The following is a 15,495-nucleotide window of genomic DNA, read 5'->3' as shown; positions in this document are numbered from 1 at the left end:
ATGGAGATAACACGACGTCGAGGAGGAAACAAGAGCCTCTAGACGCTTGTCCAGCAAACACTCACATGAGCTCGGCCTCAGCTTGCCTCACCGTAGTCTCTCACCTGAACCAAATATCGTGATGTCATTGTCTGGAGACCTCTCAATCTTGAAACTGCCACAGCAAAAACTTTGGAGGAGAACGGCCTCGACCTTATATCCCGCCCGTTGTGCCCGAGCATCAAATGTCTCGAACCTCCCAAACACCTCCCTTGCATCGGGTACGGTGTGATTCCGAAAAGTCTCAGATAAAAAAGTCACACACCGTTGCGAGAGTTTTTTTGCTTATTGCCTTGCCGTTCTGCAGCCAGCCGAAGTTGGTCTGAGACATACAGGGTCCAAGTCACAAAATTGTCTGGATCAGGCGGCAGAGGCGCGCGGACGAACCAGGCACCTCCACATCAGATCTAGTGATGGTATCGTGTGCTACGTGATATCAGACAGGACACTAAACGAGATCAGATCTGTTGCGGCCTAATCTCGCTTGACAATAGTTCAGCTCATCGTTGAAGGAAGTGATCGACGCTCAGGGCTTCATTACTAACAAGACATTCTACCAACAAACAACTCTATTACCACCAACTCGTCTCAAAGCTCATCCTTTGCATCCAACTCATACTGCAACTGCGTCGCAGCCCCAGTACCAGAAAACGCCCCCATAGCCATGGCCTGCAGCACACTCTTCAGCACGGTCGCAGCATCGCCAGACGCGAAGCACCCCTTGACGCTGGTCTCGTAGAAGGGCGGTTCCACCTTGATCTCGCCCGAGGTCTGCATCTCGAGACCGAGCTGCTCCGCAAAGGGGGAGGTCTGGACTACTTTGGGGTGGCTGGCGACGAAGCCCTCGACCTTGGAGGAGCCGTCTTCGAATGTGATTTTGACGGCGGGGCCGTTGTCGACGAGCCAGAAGCTCTTGATGATTCGGTTGTCGTAGTTGATTTTGCTGCTGTGTAGTTTGGCGCGTACGCCCTCTGAGAGAGATTCGTTGCCGTTAGAGTAGACGGTCACGGACTTGGCGAGGCGTTTGGCCATGGGGGCGACGTGAGAGACCATCTCTGGAACAGTGAACAAGCCGCCAGCGAATACGCCAACGGATTCAGCGCCTCGCTCTTCAAATCCATGGCAATAGAGGCAGTGGAAGCTTGAAAATTGTCAGCTTAGACCCATGACAGAGACAAAGCCACTTACATGCCACGTCCCCAGCAATCAGCATAGCCTTCAGGCATATCCTCAAGAACATCCCTGACACCCGTACCCAGACCTAATCTCTTGCCTTGGTAGATAGTACCTTTGCTATCGACAGCTTCAAAGATGCCAGAGTCCAGTTTCTTGACCGTCTCAACGGTCGCTGACTTGAACTCGATAGAGCTGTACCGCTTCTCCAAATCTTCCCGAGCTTTGGTCCTAAAGGCAGCAGGATCAGTATGATCGAAGCCTATGACGTTGTGCATGTGCTTTGTTGGTGCGTTCCGGTAGACTCCCGAGTCAAGCACCAGGGCCGTGTATAGTTGTCGGGCAAGAGCTGTCGCCATAGAGAGGCCGGCGGGACCACCGCCAATGATGAGAACGTCGTAGAGCTTGGTCGCCATTAGTTCTGTTGCTAAAAAACTGTAGTAATTGTTCGTTGAATATGTTTCTGATGGTTGTTTTATTGTGCCTTCCATCTTCGAGCGGCCGGTGATTCTTTATACAAATCCCGGAGAGAATTGAAACCCTCCGGTCGGAGACTTCGGTCATCGGCCCCACTCCACCCCGGATTCAAAAAGGTGCCGGCGATTTTGTTCCGCCAGCGGACACGGAGTAGACCAAGTCCGAAGGACATGAGCTGTGTCATGATTCACGAATTCCCATGACTAATTCAGGTTTCACAGGGTCTTACAAGCACGCCAGCTGCGAATATTACGGTTATTAGCTTAAAGATCAACCCCTTCCTTCATGGAGTATGGAAATAGAGTCATGTCTTGTCACAGTGAGGTCCTACCCTTACTGCTAAGCACTCAGATGTTTTGAGCGTAAAAGAACCAACAGGTCGACGAATAGACGTCAGTGAAAAAGTTCCCGGGATCGATATAATCTTGGATCTTGTCCTACCTGCAATCCCACCCTGTACAGGGTTGATGAGTTGTCCAACGTCTATGTTCCGACCAGCATCTCAGCGGCAGAGCAGGGCCGAGTAAGCGCAGAGTGGTCATAAATAGCTACAAAGTGCATATCATTCTCAATCATCTTAGAAAGGACTGGCAATGTGCCCGAGGAAATGTTAGCTCCTGTTCTTGGCGATTACATCTGTCACATCACACAAAGCATCGAGGGCAAGTCAACATTCGACCAAATAATTTAATTCTCTCAGGTCAAAGTAGAAAAAAGTCCCGTATCAGGGAAATATCTATACATCAAAAAGCAACAACGCTCTATACAAGACCATGCAAGCAAAGCAGGTTCGTCAATGGACACTACCCATGTACAAAGTAGACCACAAGCTCCCGACAACCCGCGATGCTCAAGCAGCTTCTTTCGCCACGAGCACCAGGCAAGCAGCGGAAGCTGTGTTTATCCATTTCCATCCACCATCAACCCCCATCGTAACTCGAAACATCTGAGAAGGCTAGGTTTTGTGAGGACCAGTCCGCGGTGAGGCTCTCCCACCGTTACGCTGCTGCAGAATACCCATGGAACACGGGGGGTTTCTGAGGCGGACCTGCTACGAGTCGTCACCTAGCACGACCCAGACGTCTGAGGACGGAGTGGCTGCACTGTCGAGGACCTCCCGCTCTGAGGGGAGGTCGTCGAGGTCGCTGTCTGAAAAACAATCATAGTCTGAGAAGGGGTCGGACACGAGGTCCGGGGGCTGTGAGGTGTCGACGTCAAACGACGGCTGTGAACCGTCGAGCTCGTAGATCACCCGCAGGGGAGCAAAGGAGCGGGTCGAGGGCCCGTTTCCTTCAGGGATGGAGCCGTCGTCGGACGGCGTGGGAGAGAGGAACTGGGCGATGCTGTCATCGCCACCGAGGTCTGTGAAGGAGAGGTCCAGGTGCAGTGGGTCGTTGAAGCTGAAGCTGTGTGACTTCTTATTCTTTCGTGACCGCTTTGCAGGACGGATGGTATACACTGGCTCCTCGTGCTGTATACTGTTGAGGTCAAAGGCCTCTTCGGGCTGCTGCTTCTCTTCGTCGTAGAGAAGACCGATACGGTAGAGCTCGGCAATCTCGGCATCGTCATTCACAGGCTGGGTTCGTCGCAGACGGATGTTGCCCTTTGCTGTAGAGGCATCGCGGAAGGCCTCCTCGCGCTCGAGGGTGGGCTTTCGCACGAGGCGATATCGGTCGCTGGGCAGCGGGACCTTGCTGCGAGCAAGATCCCGGCCCTCGGCCTCATCGGAGCAGCATGCGGTTTGGGTGCGGCCCCGGGGGATGCCGCGACTCCGGGGATGACGGACTCGATAGTCTAAACGGAGCTGCTCGGGTCCAGTGAAGACGAGCTCGTTGCGCAAAACTCTTTCAAGCTGAGGACGACGGGCACCGCGATTTATCTGATCTTCACCGCAGCGTTGGCAGTGTTCGGTACCGCAGGTAGCTGTCGTGCAGTGGAAGCCGGTATCGCGGCAAACAGAGGTGCTGGTGCTCAGAGCCTGGCGCTTTGCGTTTGCGCGGATAAAGTGGTTGCGGGAAGAATAACCACGAGTCTTTGAGGCAGCATCAGGAGTGATGGGAAAGTGTTTATACTGCGAGATAGCAGAGGGAAGATCCCCAGAGCCGTTGAGAAGACTCTCCATGATGGGCGAAGCTATCGGTATAAGACGTGAAACTGGTATGTGGGACTCAGTGGGTATAGATGATGTGTATGCGTTGTAAAAGGGCGTCAACGATGGCGCAACAGGGATTAAAGATGCAATATCTTGCGTGCTCTTGCACATTCAGAGCAGGAATACAGTTGAAGCGTCTGGAACACTCTGGGCGAGAAGGGGGACTGGTATTATATCATCCGGGGGCGTGTTGGTGCGAGGCCAACGCTATTGGACGCCGAGCAAGAGTCATCTGGGCCGTCGATGGCGTACAGGCGACTGTACCCCGGAAAATCAAGCCTCCTCTCTTCAGCCTGGGGCCAAGGCATCCCTTTGTTCTTTCTGAGTCACGGTGCCTTGATCCGGGCGTCCTCTGTAACATGGGTGGCGCAGCCAACTTACCCCCCCAGCTTACCTTGGTGAGACGGGCAGAGTCCAATGTGATAGGCGATAAACCCCAGGAACGAAAACAGGTCCCCCGATAGCGTTATCAGCGAGGCACAGAGCAAGGCGCATGATGTGTTGGGTGTGCCAGGCAACGTCCTTGTGACTGTTTGCGTCTTCGGAGGTGATTGGCCAGTGAGCATGGGGGTTTGACTTTGGGGCTCACGCGGCGTCATGACGATAAGCAAAAGAGAGGGTGTCGTCATTTTGACACGAGTACTCCCTTAACAAATTCCTGTGTAGAGTACATCATCGCAAGGCAGCCAGCCTTCTCATCTCCGATTCTCGTCTCGGTTGCGCCTTGGAAGAGTCATCGCCGGATGACCAAGTTCCAAAGTCTCGGAAGACGTCAAGTCCTTGGAAAGAGTTTTTTTTCTGGGTCAAAACCTGATCAGTAAGAGCAAATTTTTATGAAACAATTGCGCATGAATTGTCTCTGTTGATAGTCCTATGACGCCTTGTCGCATTCATGCCGTCAAACATGCTCGGCAAATGGTTCAACCAACCACATGAGCATAGATAACAAATGCAATTCATGAATCAGGTCAAACCTGTACCGTCAAATGCTCGTTTTCGTTCTTAACTCTAGCACGTTCTTGAGATAACGGCGTCGATAAGTCAAACGATGGTTCCCTATCTGGGAAATCCCGATAACCAAAACCCCCGGACGTTTTCGGCCTCTCGGTGATGCGGATACGGATACTAACAAATCGGGACACCGGATAGGGCCTCATAAACGCCAATGTGCGTCGTATTCTTTCCCCATCTTTTGTAATGGAAACATGCAGCTACAAGGCATCCATACTGCAAGAACTGTACATCATGTCACCTCGCCCGAGGCAGCCGCATGATGCATCTTGAAGACAATAGGGTAGGTTGGGTGTGACACAACGGGAACAATAACAACTCCACCAACTGCTACGCTGCCCGGATGGATGCTTCAACAAGGTTTCATTCCCTAATTCGCCTAGGCCATGCTATTTCCATTTTCAAAGTTGACCCATCACATCTCAAATTTCTGAGCCTCACCTCACTTCACGTCCAGCGTCTTGAGGTACTCCTTCACGTCCGTCATCTCGATCCCTCTCTCCGCATTCACAGTCTTGCTCTTGTCCCACGCGACGCCGCGCCCTTGCGCAAATGTGTCCCTGTACTTGACCATGGTGCTCGGGTCCTCGTCCATCTGCCGCTTCAGCTCGTCCTTGTCCCACAGCTCCCGGTGGAACTTGGTCTCCAAGCGGGCCTCGACCAGATCCGCCAGCGCCCCGTACGAGATGGTGTCGCCGGCTGTGTAGACGACCTGGCTCTTGATCTCTCTTGGATCAAGCACCACCTCTGCCGTGACGCGCCCAATGTCCCGCGGCGTGGTCACCGTGATGGTGTTGTCCCAGCTGCCTAACGCTCGCACCGTCCTCTTCTCAAAGTCGACGACCCCAAAGGCCTCGAGGAAGAGGAAGCTCATAAACAGCCCCGTCGACACAATGACCCAGTCCACTTCACTCTGCGCCCTCAAGCCGCGGCGCACCTCGAGCTGCTCATCAAACAGGTCCTGCGAGCTCCCCTCGCCAATCACGTCGTAGTCCATCCCAAACTGCCACGGAAAGTAGCGCTTCACCTTGGCCTCGACGACAGCCTCGAGAAGCTTGACCTGGGTTCCCGCCGGTAAGCCCATGCCGTTGCAAGAGACGACAACGTCAAAGCCGGAAAAGACGGCCGCTAGCTCGGACACGCTGGCGTTGACCACGTCGGCGGCCTCAAAGTCGGCGCCGAGGGCCCGGATGTGCTGGATGAGCTTCTTCTTGTCCGGAGCAGCCGAGTCGAGCGTCGCCTGTCTAAGTAATACCGAGATCCGGGCTCGCCTCTCCTGCCGGAGCGGGTGTACGGCCAGGGCCTCGAGGACGCTGAGCCCCAGCTCTCCGGCGCCGAGGACGAGTATGTTGACGTTCATGATGCACAGTAAAGGGTCGTTGAGGCGGTCCAGGGCTTGCAGGTTTGCGACCGAGAGTCTGAGGGGTTGTTCGTCTTCCTGTTGGTCCGTCATTCTCATGGCTGAAGGGGGCGATGGCTCGTATATAGGCTATAGCATATTCTCCCGCCCATTACGTCGATTTACCGCTTGTGATCCAGAGTCGCCTCCTCTCCTGTGTCTGTGGGGTTTGACCTGCCGATCTGATGCGTTGGGGATCCGCTGATGTCACGCTGAGTGGCGCTCAACAGGCCCGAGGGCCGTACGAGACAACTTTTGGCCTGTTACGATCGGTTCTGTCTCTTGCTTATCCATAATCTCCGGGCACGAGGCTATTCTCAAGTTGCCCGTCCTCTCTAAGCGAGTACTGATTTGTAACGTCATTCGTTTAGTCTCATGTTGGACCTGGTATTCAACGTTGAGTTAATTACAAAGCGTCTTTACTTATCCCCACAGTCGTGTTAAATCCGGCCCATACCCCGGACATAGAGGATTGCAACTCTAACCATTTGGAAGCCTAGAATGCTACACTACAGTTCGAATGCGGATATTGAATTCTTGATTGATTTAAACTTGAATTTATTCATTCCATCCATAATAATGGGCTAGTCACTAAACTTTCAAGCTAACGCAGGGACCGGCCTGCTGCCACAAGACGCCATCGCTCCCAATGCAAACCACAAATGGAATTCAATTTTTTGCGTGCCTTGACCTTTCCGACCCTTCACTTTGTCACCGTCTTCTTGTTGGCGAATCCCACTGACCGTGTCTGGAGATCAAACACCACGAATTGCGCCTTGAGGAGAATGTCCCCTAGGATTGCGAAGCCAATGCCTTCGGAACTTTGAATGCCACCGTAGCATGTATCCTGGGTGAGACGTCCATAGTTGATGTAGCTCCCAGGAACCCTGCCACGGTAGGTGCCCATGCCAAAGTAGTAGTCAGGGAGCTTTGATGTGCAGGGGAATGTCCACACTCCGTGCTTAGGGTCAAGCTTGGCTCCCTTGACCTTCCTGTAGTAGCCCGTGACAATGAGGTTGGGCACCAGGAGAAGTGTTGTGCCAGTGTCGACGATGGCCGAGTACTTGTACTTGTGGTAGGGGGCGCCAGTTCCAATCTGGAAGCCCTCAACTGTAAACTGCCACCAGGGGCTGCTCTTATCGACAGTGTTGAACTTGATGGTCCCCGAGTACTCGCCCTGGTTGATGTAGCCAAAGTTGTAGTTGCCTGCCTTGCCCTTTTGCAGGTTGGCTGTGAAGACGGGGAGAGACAGGCTGTTCTGGACGTTGTCAAAGTACGTCTTTTGCACCGAGGGTCGGACAGTGTTGAGGCTGGTAAAGGCAAGGCCTACGATGCCATGAGAGAACTTGTCCCGTGCGATGCCTTCCGAGACCTCGGTCGCTGACTGCACTGCTTGCTTGGTGACGAATGTGTTGCCGACTTGGACTCTGTCTGTGTAGACGATGCCGTTGGCACCGGTGCCATCTCCGTACACGATGCTCCACGTCTGTCCGGAGAGTCGTCTGCTGGTCTTGGACTTTTCTGGCTTGTAAAGAATGTGGCCGGCCTGGTCAGGCAGGTATGTGTCGGAGGAGAAGACCCAGCTGCAACGGGTTAGTTGAGTTGCTTGAATGACTTCTTAGGACTCACAAGTCAGATGAACCAGTATCAAAGTTGAGATAGGTGGTCTGAGGTGGTGTGCCAATCTTGACGGGGACGACGTATTGGGAATCGTAGTACTGGGGAGGTGTTGCTGAGGCTGTGCCCTTCATGTTTCCTAAGAGAGTTAGACGTTGTTGATACAATCCATTCATCTTTACTCACCAACTTTCATCTTGAACTTGTCATTGGTAGCCTTCTTCTTGGCCGCTATGGCCTGCTTGAGCTTCTTGGGTACTGGCTTCTTGTACTTGTTGAACACCCGCAACATCGCCGTAGTGCCATCAGGTTGCGTGTAGTGACCATTGGTGACCTGGTCAAGGGAAAACTTCTTCCCATGGGCTCGGGGCACGAGGTGTGTGCCATTATCCTGGGGAACAAGGTCTTCGTCGATCTGGGGGGCCTCTTCGCTGTCGGCATCCTCGAGAGGGGCGGCGTTGGCATTGACGATACCTGCAAGGAGCAGGAGGGCAACCGAGCTGAACTTCATGGTGATTTGCGAAGGTGATGATTGATGTCTGTAGTCCTCGGCGAGAACTGGAGTGAGACGATGGGGCGCCAGGACCCTGATATTTCAAGACATTCGACCATAAGGCCAGCCCAGCAGCGCGGTAGCCCACGAATTCACGGCATTCTGGCCAAGCCGAGAGTAGGTGAAGCCATCGCGGGGAGCTTAACGAGGAATGTGGCCCGTGTCCAAGGGGATATCTGAGGAATGCTCCTGAATCCAGTAAAGTATGGCTGCCCTTCCACATTCCCAACGACTTGGACTAGGACTAGACCCGAGAAATACCTTTGACGGCGGCCGAGACAAGGCACCTCCCGCCAGGCGTGGCTAGCGATCGGAGGCACCTCCGGTCTTGGTAACTGGCACCGGTAACTGATTTGCTCCCGGAGGAGCTGAGATGGTTTTGAGTTGACGGTCCAGAGGGCCCGATCGCCAGGAACTCGCCCTCATGGAGGCCACATCGATACCCTATCACTCATGTTGGGGCAGTGATCAGCGAGTGTCGAATGGTCCCCAGAGCTGTTGAACAAGACCCTTTGCAGATCACTTGATCTGGAGCATCGTTGCTTTCCGCTCGGGTACCTGCGCAGCCACGCTACCACGGATGCAGGTCCCCAAATGTCATCGCGATAGTGGCGTCCCTTGACATGGCCCAGGCTCCCAGGGAATGAACTGGCTGACTCGACATTTTGATGCGAGCAGTGGTGGAGCTCAAAGTTGAATCACGTCTTGGCTCTGGGGAAGCTGGTCCGGGAGGAGGCCCGGGAGGGCGAGGCTGAAGCCATCTCCGCAATAAGGCTGGCTCACCCTATAGTTACTACGTAGTAGCAAGGCTGTGTAAACACCAAGACTGTTATCAACACCATGAGCTGTCATATGAGATATCGTCACATTATAGTAGCAATGGCTGACGATGATGCAAAATGATAATCTATGGCTCATCCATCTTGAAATTCGCCCCTCATGAGTCACCAAATACAGCAAGTCAACCCCACTAAAAAGTCCCTAAAAAATGCTCCTTCCGCGCACAATTTACGACTGGACGAGACGATAAGATAACGTTTTTGAACCCCGCGACAACTCAACTTCTCTCAAGGTTGCCCACAAAATTCCAAAGCGCCTCTTGAACTCTTGTTCCCTAGTCTCGAACCCTTAAACTTCACGAGATACTCGAAAATTGCCATTCTCGACATCATCGAGCGAATCCTTCACCATGGACTCTTCGGCAGGCGATGCCACCGCCTCACCGGCTGCTCCTCACCAGCCGCCATACACCTACACGGCCAACCAGGGCTACGAGAAGACAGAGGAGATTCCCCGCGAGCTGCAGACCCAGAAAGAGAACCCTGCCCCCGAGGGTCAGGAAGACGACAACGATCTCGACGACATCTTTGACGAGGATGAAGACTTTGACGAGAAGGAGTGGTCCGCTGACGGCGGCGACCTGACAAAATCCTACAACCGTCAACGCAGCGCCCAAGACGGCGCCGTTCTCCCCCGTTCAAACCAGCAAAAGCCCACCGCAAACACCTTTGCCAGTATCGACGATCAAGTCTCCGCCCTCTCCAAGCACGCCGCCAAGATCCGCCTTGACTCGGTCAAGCAGGATGCCGACAAGGACAAGGACAAGGCAGACCGCGCCACAAGTGAGCAGGTCCTGGATCAGCGCACCCGAATGATCCTCCTCCAGATGATCAACCGCGGCTCTGTCAGCGAAGTCCACGGCGCCATCAGCACAGGAAAGGAGGCCAACGTCTACGGCGCCGTCCTGCACGACGATCGCTCCGGCGAGACCATTCAGAGGGCCATCAAGGTCTACAAGACGGCCATCCTAAGCTTCAAGGACCGAGAGCGCTACATCACCGGCGAACACCGTTTCAAGGGTGGCTTCGACAAGGGAAACAACCGCAAAATGGTCAAGCTCTGGGCCGAGAAGGAATTCCGAAACCTGCGCAGGATCTACAACGCTGGTATTCCCTGCCCAGAGCCCATCAGCCTCAAGCTTCACGTCTTGGTCATGGGCTTTCTTGGCGACCGCAAGGGCTGGGCCTACCCTCGTCTCCGTGACGCTGTTCTGACGGGTGACGATGTGGATCAGCAGTGGTATAAGCTTTACGTCCAGCTGCTGGGCATCATGCGCCGCATATACCAAGTCTGTCGCCTTGTCCATGCCGATCTGAGCGAGTACAACATTCTTTACCACAAGGAAAAGCTTTACATCATCGATGTGTCGCAGAGTGTTGAGCCTGATCATCCTCGGTCGCTCGAGTTCCTGCGTATGGACATCAAGAATGTGGGCGATTTCTTCCGTCGCAAGGGCGTTGACACGCTCGCCGACCGCGCTATCTTCGACTTTATCACGGCACCTGAGGGAGCCGTTGAGGAACCTGCCATGTCCGAGGCCATTGAGAAGCTGTATGAGACTCGGGCAGATGCCACAAGTGAGGACCAGGCTGCTCAACTCGAGGTGGACAACGAGGTGTTCCGAAACCAATACATTCCTCAGACACTAGAACAAGTCTATGACATCGAAAAGGATGCGCAAAAGGTTAACCAGGGCCAAGGCAATGACCTAGTCTACAGCAACCTCCTGGCAGACCAGGTCATCGCTCCCAAAAAGACAGAAGAAGCCGACGAGGAAGGCTCCACATCCGACACTGACGACGAGGGTGCATCCCTCGACGACGATGATGAGTCGAACGATGAGAGCCGGTTCGAAAAGGGCACTCCCCGCGGGCGACGCTTCGAGGACAAGGACGAGAAGAAGGTTTGTGCCCCCCCTAATCCATCGCCCCTTGGCGCCACTAACCCCCGTTTTCTCTCAAACAGGCACATAAGCAGGCCGTCAAGGAGGCCAAGCGCGAGAAGCGCAAGGAGAAGATGCCCAAGCACCTCAAGAAGAAGATAGTCGCCACCACCTCTCGACGGAAGAAGTAGACAAGAAAACAAAAGAACAACTTACTTCAGTCTTGGGACATTCCTCCAGTCGCCGTTGAAACCATGAGGTCTGAATGAGTAAAATCTCCGAGATCTTCAGCGGCAGAGACAATTCGAATCCCTCACAGCACTTTGCGACACAAACCGCAATCGGATGATGAGCACTGATTTGTCGCCCGTGGCTTGTCTCACGGCCGAGACGGTTTAGCACCCCGAGACACTTGTGTTTACGGGTGTGTAACCTCCGGCCGTAGACTGCCCAGCGCGATCTGAACGCCTTCAGGGCGTCGGGAAGATCAAAGAGAGCGCTGACGATTGCAAGGTTTTGAACCAGAGCTGCCGTGGGAGCCGTTCAAGTGACGGCGCCGGCGCTTCTTCCCCCAAGGTAGAGAGAGATCTAGGCTACTCAAGCCCAGCTCATCACATCGGAAAGAAAGCACCGACCAGAAAAGCAATGATTTGAATATTACCATGATTTTTGAAATCCCTAGATGACGCTTGGCTCAAAAGCAAGTTGCCCTCCCGAAGCCCGTTCATGCCGTCGCGCCATATCTGTTGTGTGTGTATACAATCTCTCCATCGCCCAACTAAAAAAGATCCTCCGTCTATAAGCCCTCTGCAAGATACCAGGTCCCAAATTCCCAAATGCGGTCGTATTACACAGCTTCGCCCTGAGCCATGCTAAAAGTAGAACTGCTGCTGTGGCTGGCCCGGTGGCGGCTGAGCTAGAAAGTCAAAGTTTAACGAGTCCATTCCCGTATTCCACGGGTCCGGCGATTCTGAAAGGTAATGTTGAGTCAGTTCTGGACCAAGCTTCTGCGGGTAAAGCACGAGAGAGAGGGAGACTTACCACCCCAGATGGACTCGTAAAGATCCATGGGAGCCATGTACTGAGTGGGATCGACATTCATCGCGCCCATGCTGTCGAGATTAATGTTGTTATTAGCCTGCACCTGCTGACTATACGGGAGGCTAGATTTGTAGAGTGTGATTTTAGAAGAGTTTACACTTGGAGAGAGGAAACGACTCGGTACTAACCCAGTAAAGTCTTGGATGGTAGCGCCTCCGTTCTGCATCTCTGCCATGGCCAGGGCGGCATCCTCCCGCGGGTCGGCGCTCTGTGGGACGTTGCGGAAGTGCGGATTGCTGGATCCGGCGAGCTGACCCCCGGGTCCGAAGGGGAACTGAGGCGTCCGGCTGCCGCTGCCGGCGGCAGAGGCGTCACCCTCTTTCTTGAGGTGGGTGGGCACCACGGAGCCATGGTCGTAAATGTTCTTGAGCGCCGTCAGAGCTCGGTAGAGCGGCCCGGACAGCTCAATGTCCTTGTCCGTCGTCATGACGTGAGGCTCGGGTGAGCTAACGTCCTTGGCGGCCGTAGCAGACAGGGCTGCGATTAGGTCGCCCTGCAACTGCCGGACCTCGGGGTCGGTCTTTGTCTCGCAGAGTATTCCGAGCAGGAGAGCTGATGATAGGCCGTGGTACGTAAAGGCCCAGCTCCTCGTCGGGATAGCTGATAATTGGTGCATCGCCAGGAACATACGAACGGTTTCGGTTAGGTTGTCCTTGCAGCGATCGGCGAGGCTCTTCTTCTGGTCTGCATCAAACTCGCAGTCCCTCCGTAGCGCCGGACGACAGGCTACCGAGATGACAAAGGAAGTATGGAGGCGAATGGCGTAGTGTTGTAATCGATCAAGGGCCGTCTTGCAGCTCTCCTTGAATTGGAGTTGTGGCGAGGTGCGACTCCGAAGGCTTTCGACGGCCTCGCAATTATCGACGATTTGCGTGTACGACGAGCTCATCATTACATCGGGGTTTAGGCGGCGCGAGATGATTTCCATGAGGTGATACATGGTCTCGAGGTATGAGTAGTTGCCATTCGGGGTTGGTGACATGACAGGGATGGGACAGCAGGGAAAGTTGGTCATGGGACATCTAACAAGGGATTAGGAGATCAATCACATTACGTCTGGTCGAGCTCACCTGTCAAAAGAAAGCGACGTCAGAGTATCGTGCCAAACGCAGCTCCACCATAACCTCCGTCGGATCATTTCTTTCGATTGCGTGTTTGGGGGCGTACTGTCACGGCTATCGCTAGGTGTTGTTCGATGCAGACCTAGAGACTGAGCAAGGCGACACGTCAAACCCATCAGCGCCCACGATGCCTCGGCTTTCATGTCATTGAGTAGTACAAAGCTGGTAAGAAGGAGTGCTTGAATCGAATCGAACGAAGGTCTAAAACCAGTCAGCATCGCTAACTCGAGTCAGGATGAGAATCTGTCGTTACCGAAGAAGAAAGTTGCCCAGCCGGAGAAAATGGAAAGAAATCTGGATGTATCGCTGAGAATCTCTGGTTCGAATATGGTAAGGAGATTCATGGTACTGTGAACCGACGGCCAAGACTGCAAATAGTATGGCCAGCCATGATGCTTGGACTGGCTTGGTCGACTTGACGCCGTTAGTCGCGCTCCGGGAGCGATCTTCAAGGTAAACCATGAGCTTGGACTCGAGGTCGTCAATGTCCATAACAAATCCCCAGAACGGTTGCGGTATTTCCTTGTACGCACGGAACAGTCTGGAGAGCTTGTTAGCACTGCGGTCCGGGCTGCCCGCGGCCGTCGCCATTGCGGTCGCAAACTCACTTCATGACCTCGCGATCGGACGGCAACTCATTTGAAATGTCCTGCGTCATCCGCTGAAGGTGATGGGCCGACATCAGCGGGAACGGCGCCGACGTGTCCAGGCCAAGGATGGACCTCATGTCCTGGCGGATGTCGACGCTCTCTCCCTTGTTGATGGGTGAAGACTGCTCGCGCAGCAGGGCGGGAATGCTGTTTTGGCCCAGATAGCGGTCGCCCGCAGGCTCCGGCTCATCAAGGCTTGCTGTGGTGTTTCTGTTAGCTTGTGGCCTGACCCGAGGTTGTTCAGATTTGCGGACGCCCACCGATGGTCCGTGGCCAGCTGTCCTGGCGTTCAACTTTGCGCACGCTCTCGTCGGGTCGAGAGTCAGAAAAGGAGTGCGTTCTCTTGCGGTTGGTGACGCTGGCCTCTGAAGGCGCGGCCGACGCTGAGTGCTTGGCCCCCGAGGAGCGGTTGGGCTTATAGGAGCATAACCGAGGATGTTCTCTCTTGACGCAGTTTTCACAGGGCTGCTTGTTGTCGCACTTCACCTTGCGCTGGCGACATGGCCAACATGCGGTACCTGGAGAATCGGTCAGCGGATGAGACGGGCCGCGCGGCGCGAAGCTATTCACATGGCGCCGTGATGGATCTCAAGACTCAACTCACCATAGCGAACCTTGCGGTGAGAATGGATGATGCGACTGGCCTCCTCTGGGGTCAACTCATCAATGGGCACCCGCTCGTCTGGGCTAGGGTTCTCATCCATGATTAAGCGGGTGGGCGGCTCAGAATCGAGCCACGGAGCCAAACAGACGTCGCGATGATCCTAACGAAGCAATGTTTTGATACCAGATGAGGCTTCACGAATGCCGAATTCCGAGCGTCTCCATGCGCGATGCGGGCGAAGAGGGGAAGATGCGGCGGTGATGGCGGGGCCGGTTCGGCTTTCAATTCAAATCAAGAAGCGGCGGCGTTTTTCGGTTGCAGAAGGAGGAGCCTTGGCAATCTGTTTGGTTGGTTGGGTTGGGGCGGGTGAGCGGGAGGGATACAGTACGGACAGTATAAAGTAGAGGACGGTGTGAGCCTGTGAGGGCCGATCTCCGGGGCGGGTGGGCTGGAGGCTGTTTCGGATAAATAAAGGCCGTTTCCGGGCCGCAGCCCAGGTGCCCAATGGTTCCTGGTGGAGGTCAGGAAGTGAGATACAAAAGGTAGAAAGCTTAGCTCTGACTCCTCAAATGCTGCTGTTTTAGGAGAATAATTTGTAAAGAGGTACTGGAATAAGAGAAGAAACATCATCAGAAACGGCAATACTCTAGACTGTTCTTTTTATTATGCTTATGATATTTTAGCTATTACCCTTTGGGCGAGATAACCTGATGCCTCAGGTTGACTCATGTGCTTTGGCCTGTCTGTGGGCTGAGCCAGAGGCGAATTGAGTTGAGTGCTGAGACAAGAGACAACATGGCTGGCGGCTGGCCTCATGGCGGCAAGCTGCAGCAAAGTGCAAATCCTGCGACAAGCAAACATCCAAAGCCCGGTACT

General features: G+C 54.1%; 6 protein-coding genes across 6 annotated transcripts; 1 reads left to right on the top strand and 5 right to left on the bottom strand.

The window, feature by feature from the left end:
- Window positions 1-627: 627 nt before the first annotated feature.
- Window positions 628-1,628, bottom strand: NECHADRAFT_39395 (uncharacterized protein; the record flags this gene model as incomplete). The annotated part of the gene is made up of 2 exons (XM_003045468.1): window positions 628-1,180; window positions 1,228-1,628. 2 exons carry the CDS (start codon window positions 1,626-1,628, stop codon window positions 628-630), a joined length of 954 nt encoding a protein of 317 aa, XP_003045514.1.
- A 1,112-nt stretch (window positions 1,629-2,740) lies between these two features.
- On the bottom strand, window positions 2,741-3,811 carry NECHADRAFT_93097 (uncharacterized protein; the record flags this gene model as incomplete). Its single annotated transcript, XM_003045467.1, has 1 exon — window positions 2,741-3,811. One exon carries the CDS (start codon window positions 3,809-3,811, stop codon window positions 2,741-2,743), a length of 1,071 nt encoding a protein of 356 aa, XP_003045513.1.
- A 1,389-nt stretch (window positions 3,812-5,200) lies between these two features.
- On the bottom strand, window positions 5,201-6,300 carry NECHADRAFT_68858 (uncharacterized protein). The gene has a single exon (XM_003045466.1). It carries the CDS (start codon window positions 6,210-6,212, stop codon window positions 5,295-5,297), a length of 918 nt encoding a protein of 305 aa, XP_003045512.1. The 5' UTR covers window positions 6,213-6,300; the 3' UTR covers window positions 5,201-5,294.
- Window positions 6,301-6,954: 654 nt separating this feature from the next.
- NECHADRAFT_39337 (uncharacterized protein) lies at window positions 6,955-8,379 on the bottom strand (the record flags this gene model as incomplete). The annotated part of the gene is made up of 3 exons (XM_003045465.1): window positions 6,955-7,834; window positions 7,881-7,996; window positions 8,059-8,379. 3 exons carry the CDS (start codon window positions 8,377-8,379, stop codon window positions 6,955-6,957), a joined length of 1,317 nt encoding a protein of 438 aa, XP_003045511.1.
- A 1,231-nt stretch (window positions 8,380-9,610) lies between these two features.
- Window positions 9,611-11,334, top strand: NECHADRAFT_79646 (uncharacterized protein; the record flags this gene model as incomplete). Its single annotated transcript, XM_003045594.1, has 2 exons — window positions 9,611-11,164; window positions 11,227-11,334. The coding sequence occupies 2 exons, from the start codon at window positions 9,611-9,613 to the stop codon at window positions 11,332-11,334; spliced, it is 1,662 nt and encodes a 553-aa protein (XP_003045640.1).
- A 681-nt stretch (window positions 11,335-12,015) lies between these two features.
- On the bottom strand, window positions 12,016-15,255 carry NECHADRAFT_104278 (uncharacterized protein; the record flags this gene model as incomplete). The annotated part of the gene is made up of 8 exons (XM_003045464.1): window positions 14,620-15,255; window positions 14,276-14,533; window positions 13,974-14,214; window positions 13,619-13,906; window positions 13,315-13,566; window positions 12,373-13,266; window positions 12,185-12,294; window positions 12,016-12,113 (listed from the first exon to the last, which is right to left on the bottom strand). The coding sequence occupies exons 1-8, from the start codon at window positions 14,717-14,719 to the stop codon at window positions 12,016-12,018; spliced, it is 2,241 nt and encodes a 746-aa protein (XP_003045510.1). The 5' UTR covers window positions 14,720-15,255.
- Window positions 15,256-15,495: the final 240 nt, after the last annotated feature.

This window comes from Fusarium vanettenii (genome assembly GCF_000151355.1).
Source record: "Fusarium vanettenii 77-13-4 chromosome 4 genomic scaffold NECHAsca_19_chr4_3_0, whole genome shotgun sequence".
Taxonomy (NCBI): Eukaryota; Fungi; Ascomycota; class Sordariomycetes; order Hypocreales; family Nectriaceae; genus Fusarium; species Fusarium vanettenii.
Note: the sequence above shows the minus strand (reverse complement) of the source record. Positions and strands in the feature narration are given on the sequence as shown.

Excerpts from the sequence above, each read along its gene's own strand:
- NECHADRAFT_68858 (XM_003045466.1), bottom strand. The coding sequence starts at position 6,212 with ATGAACGTCAACATACTCGTCCTCGGCGCCGGAGAGCTGGGGCTCAGC.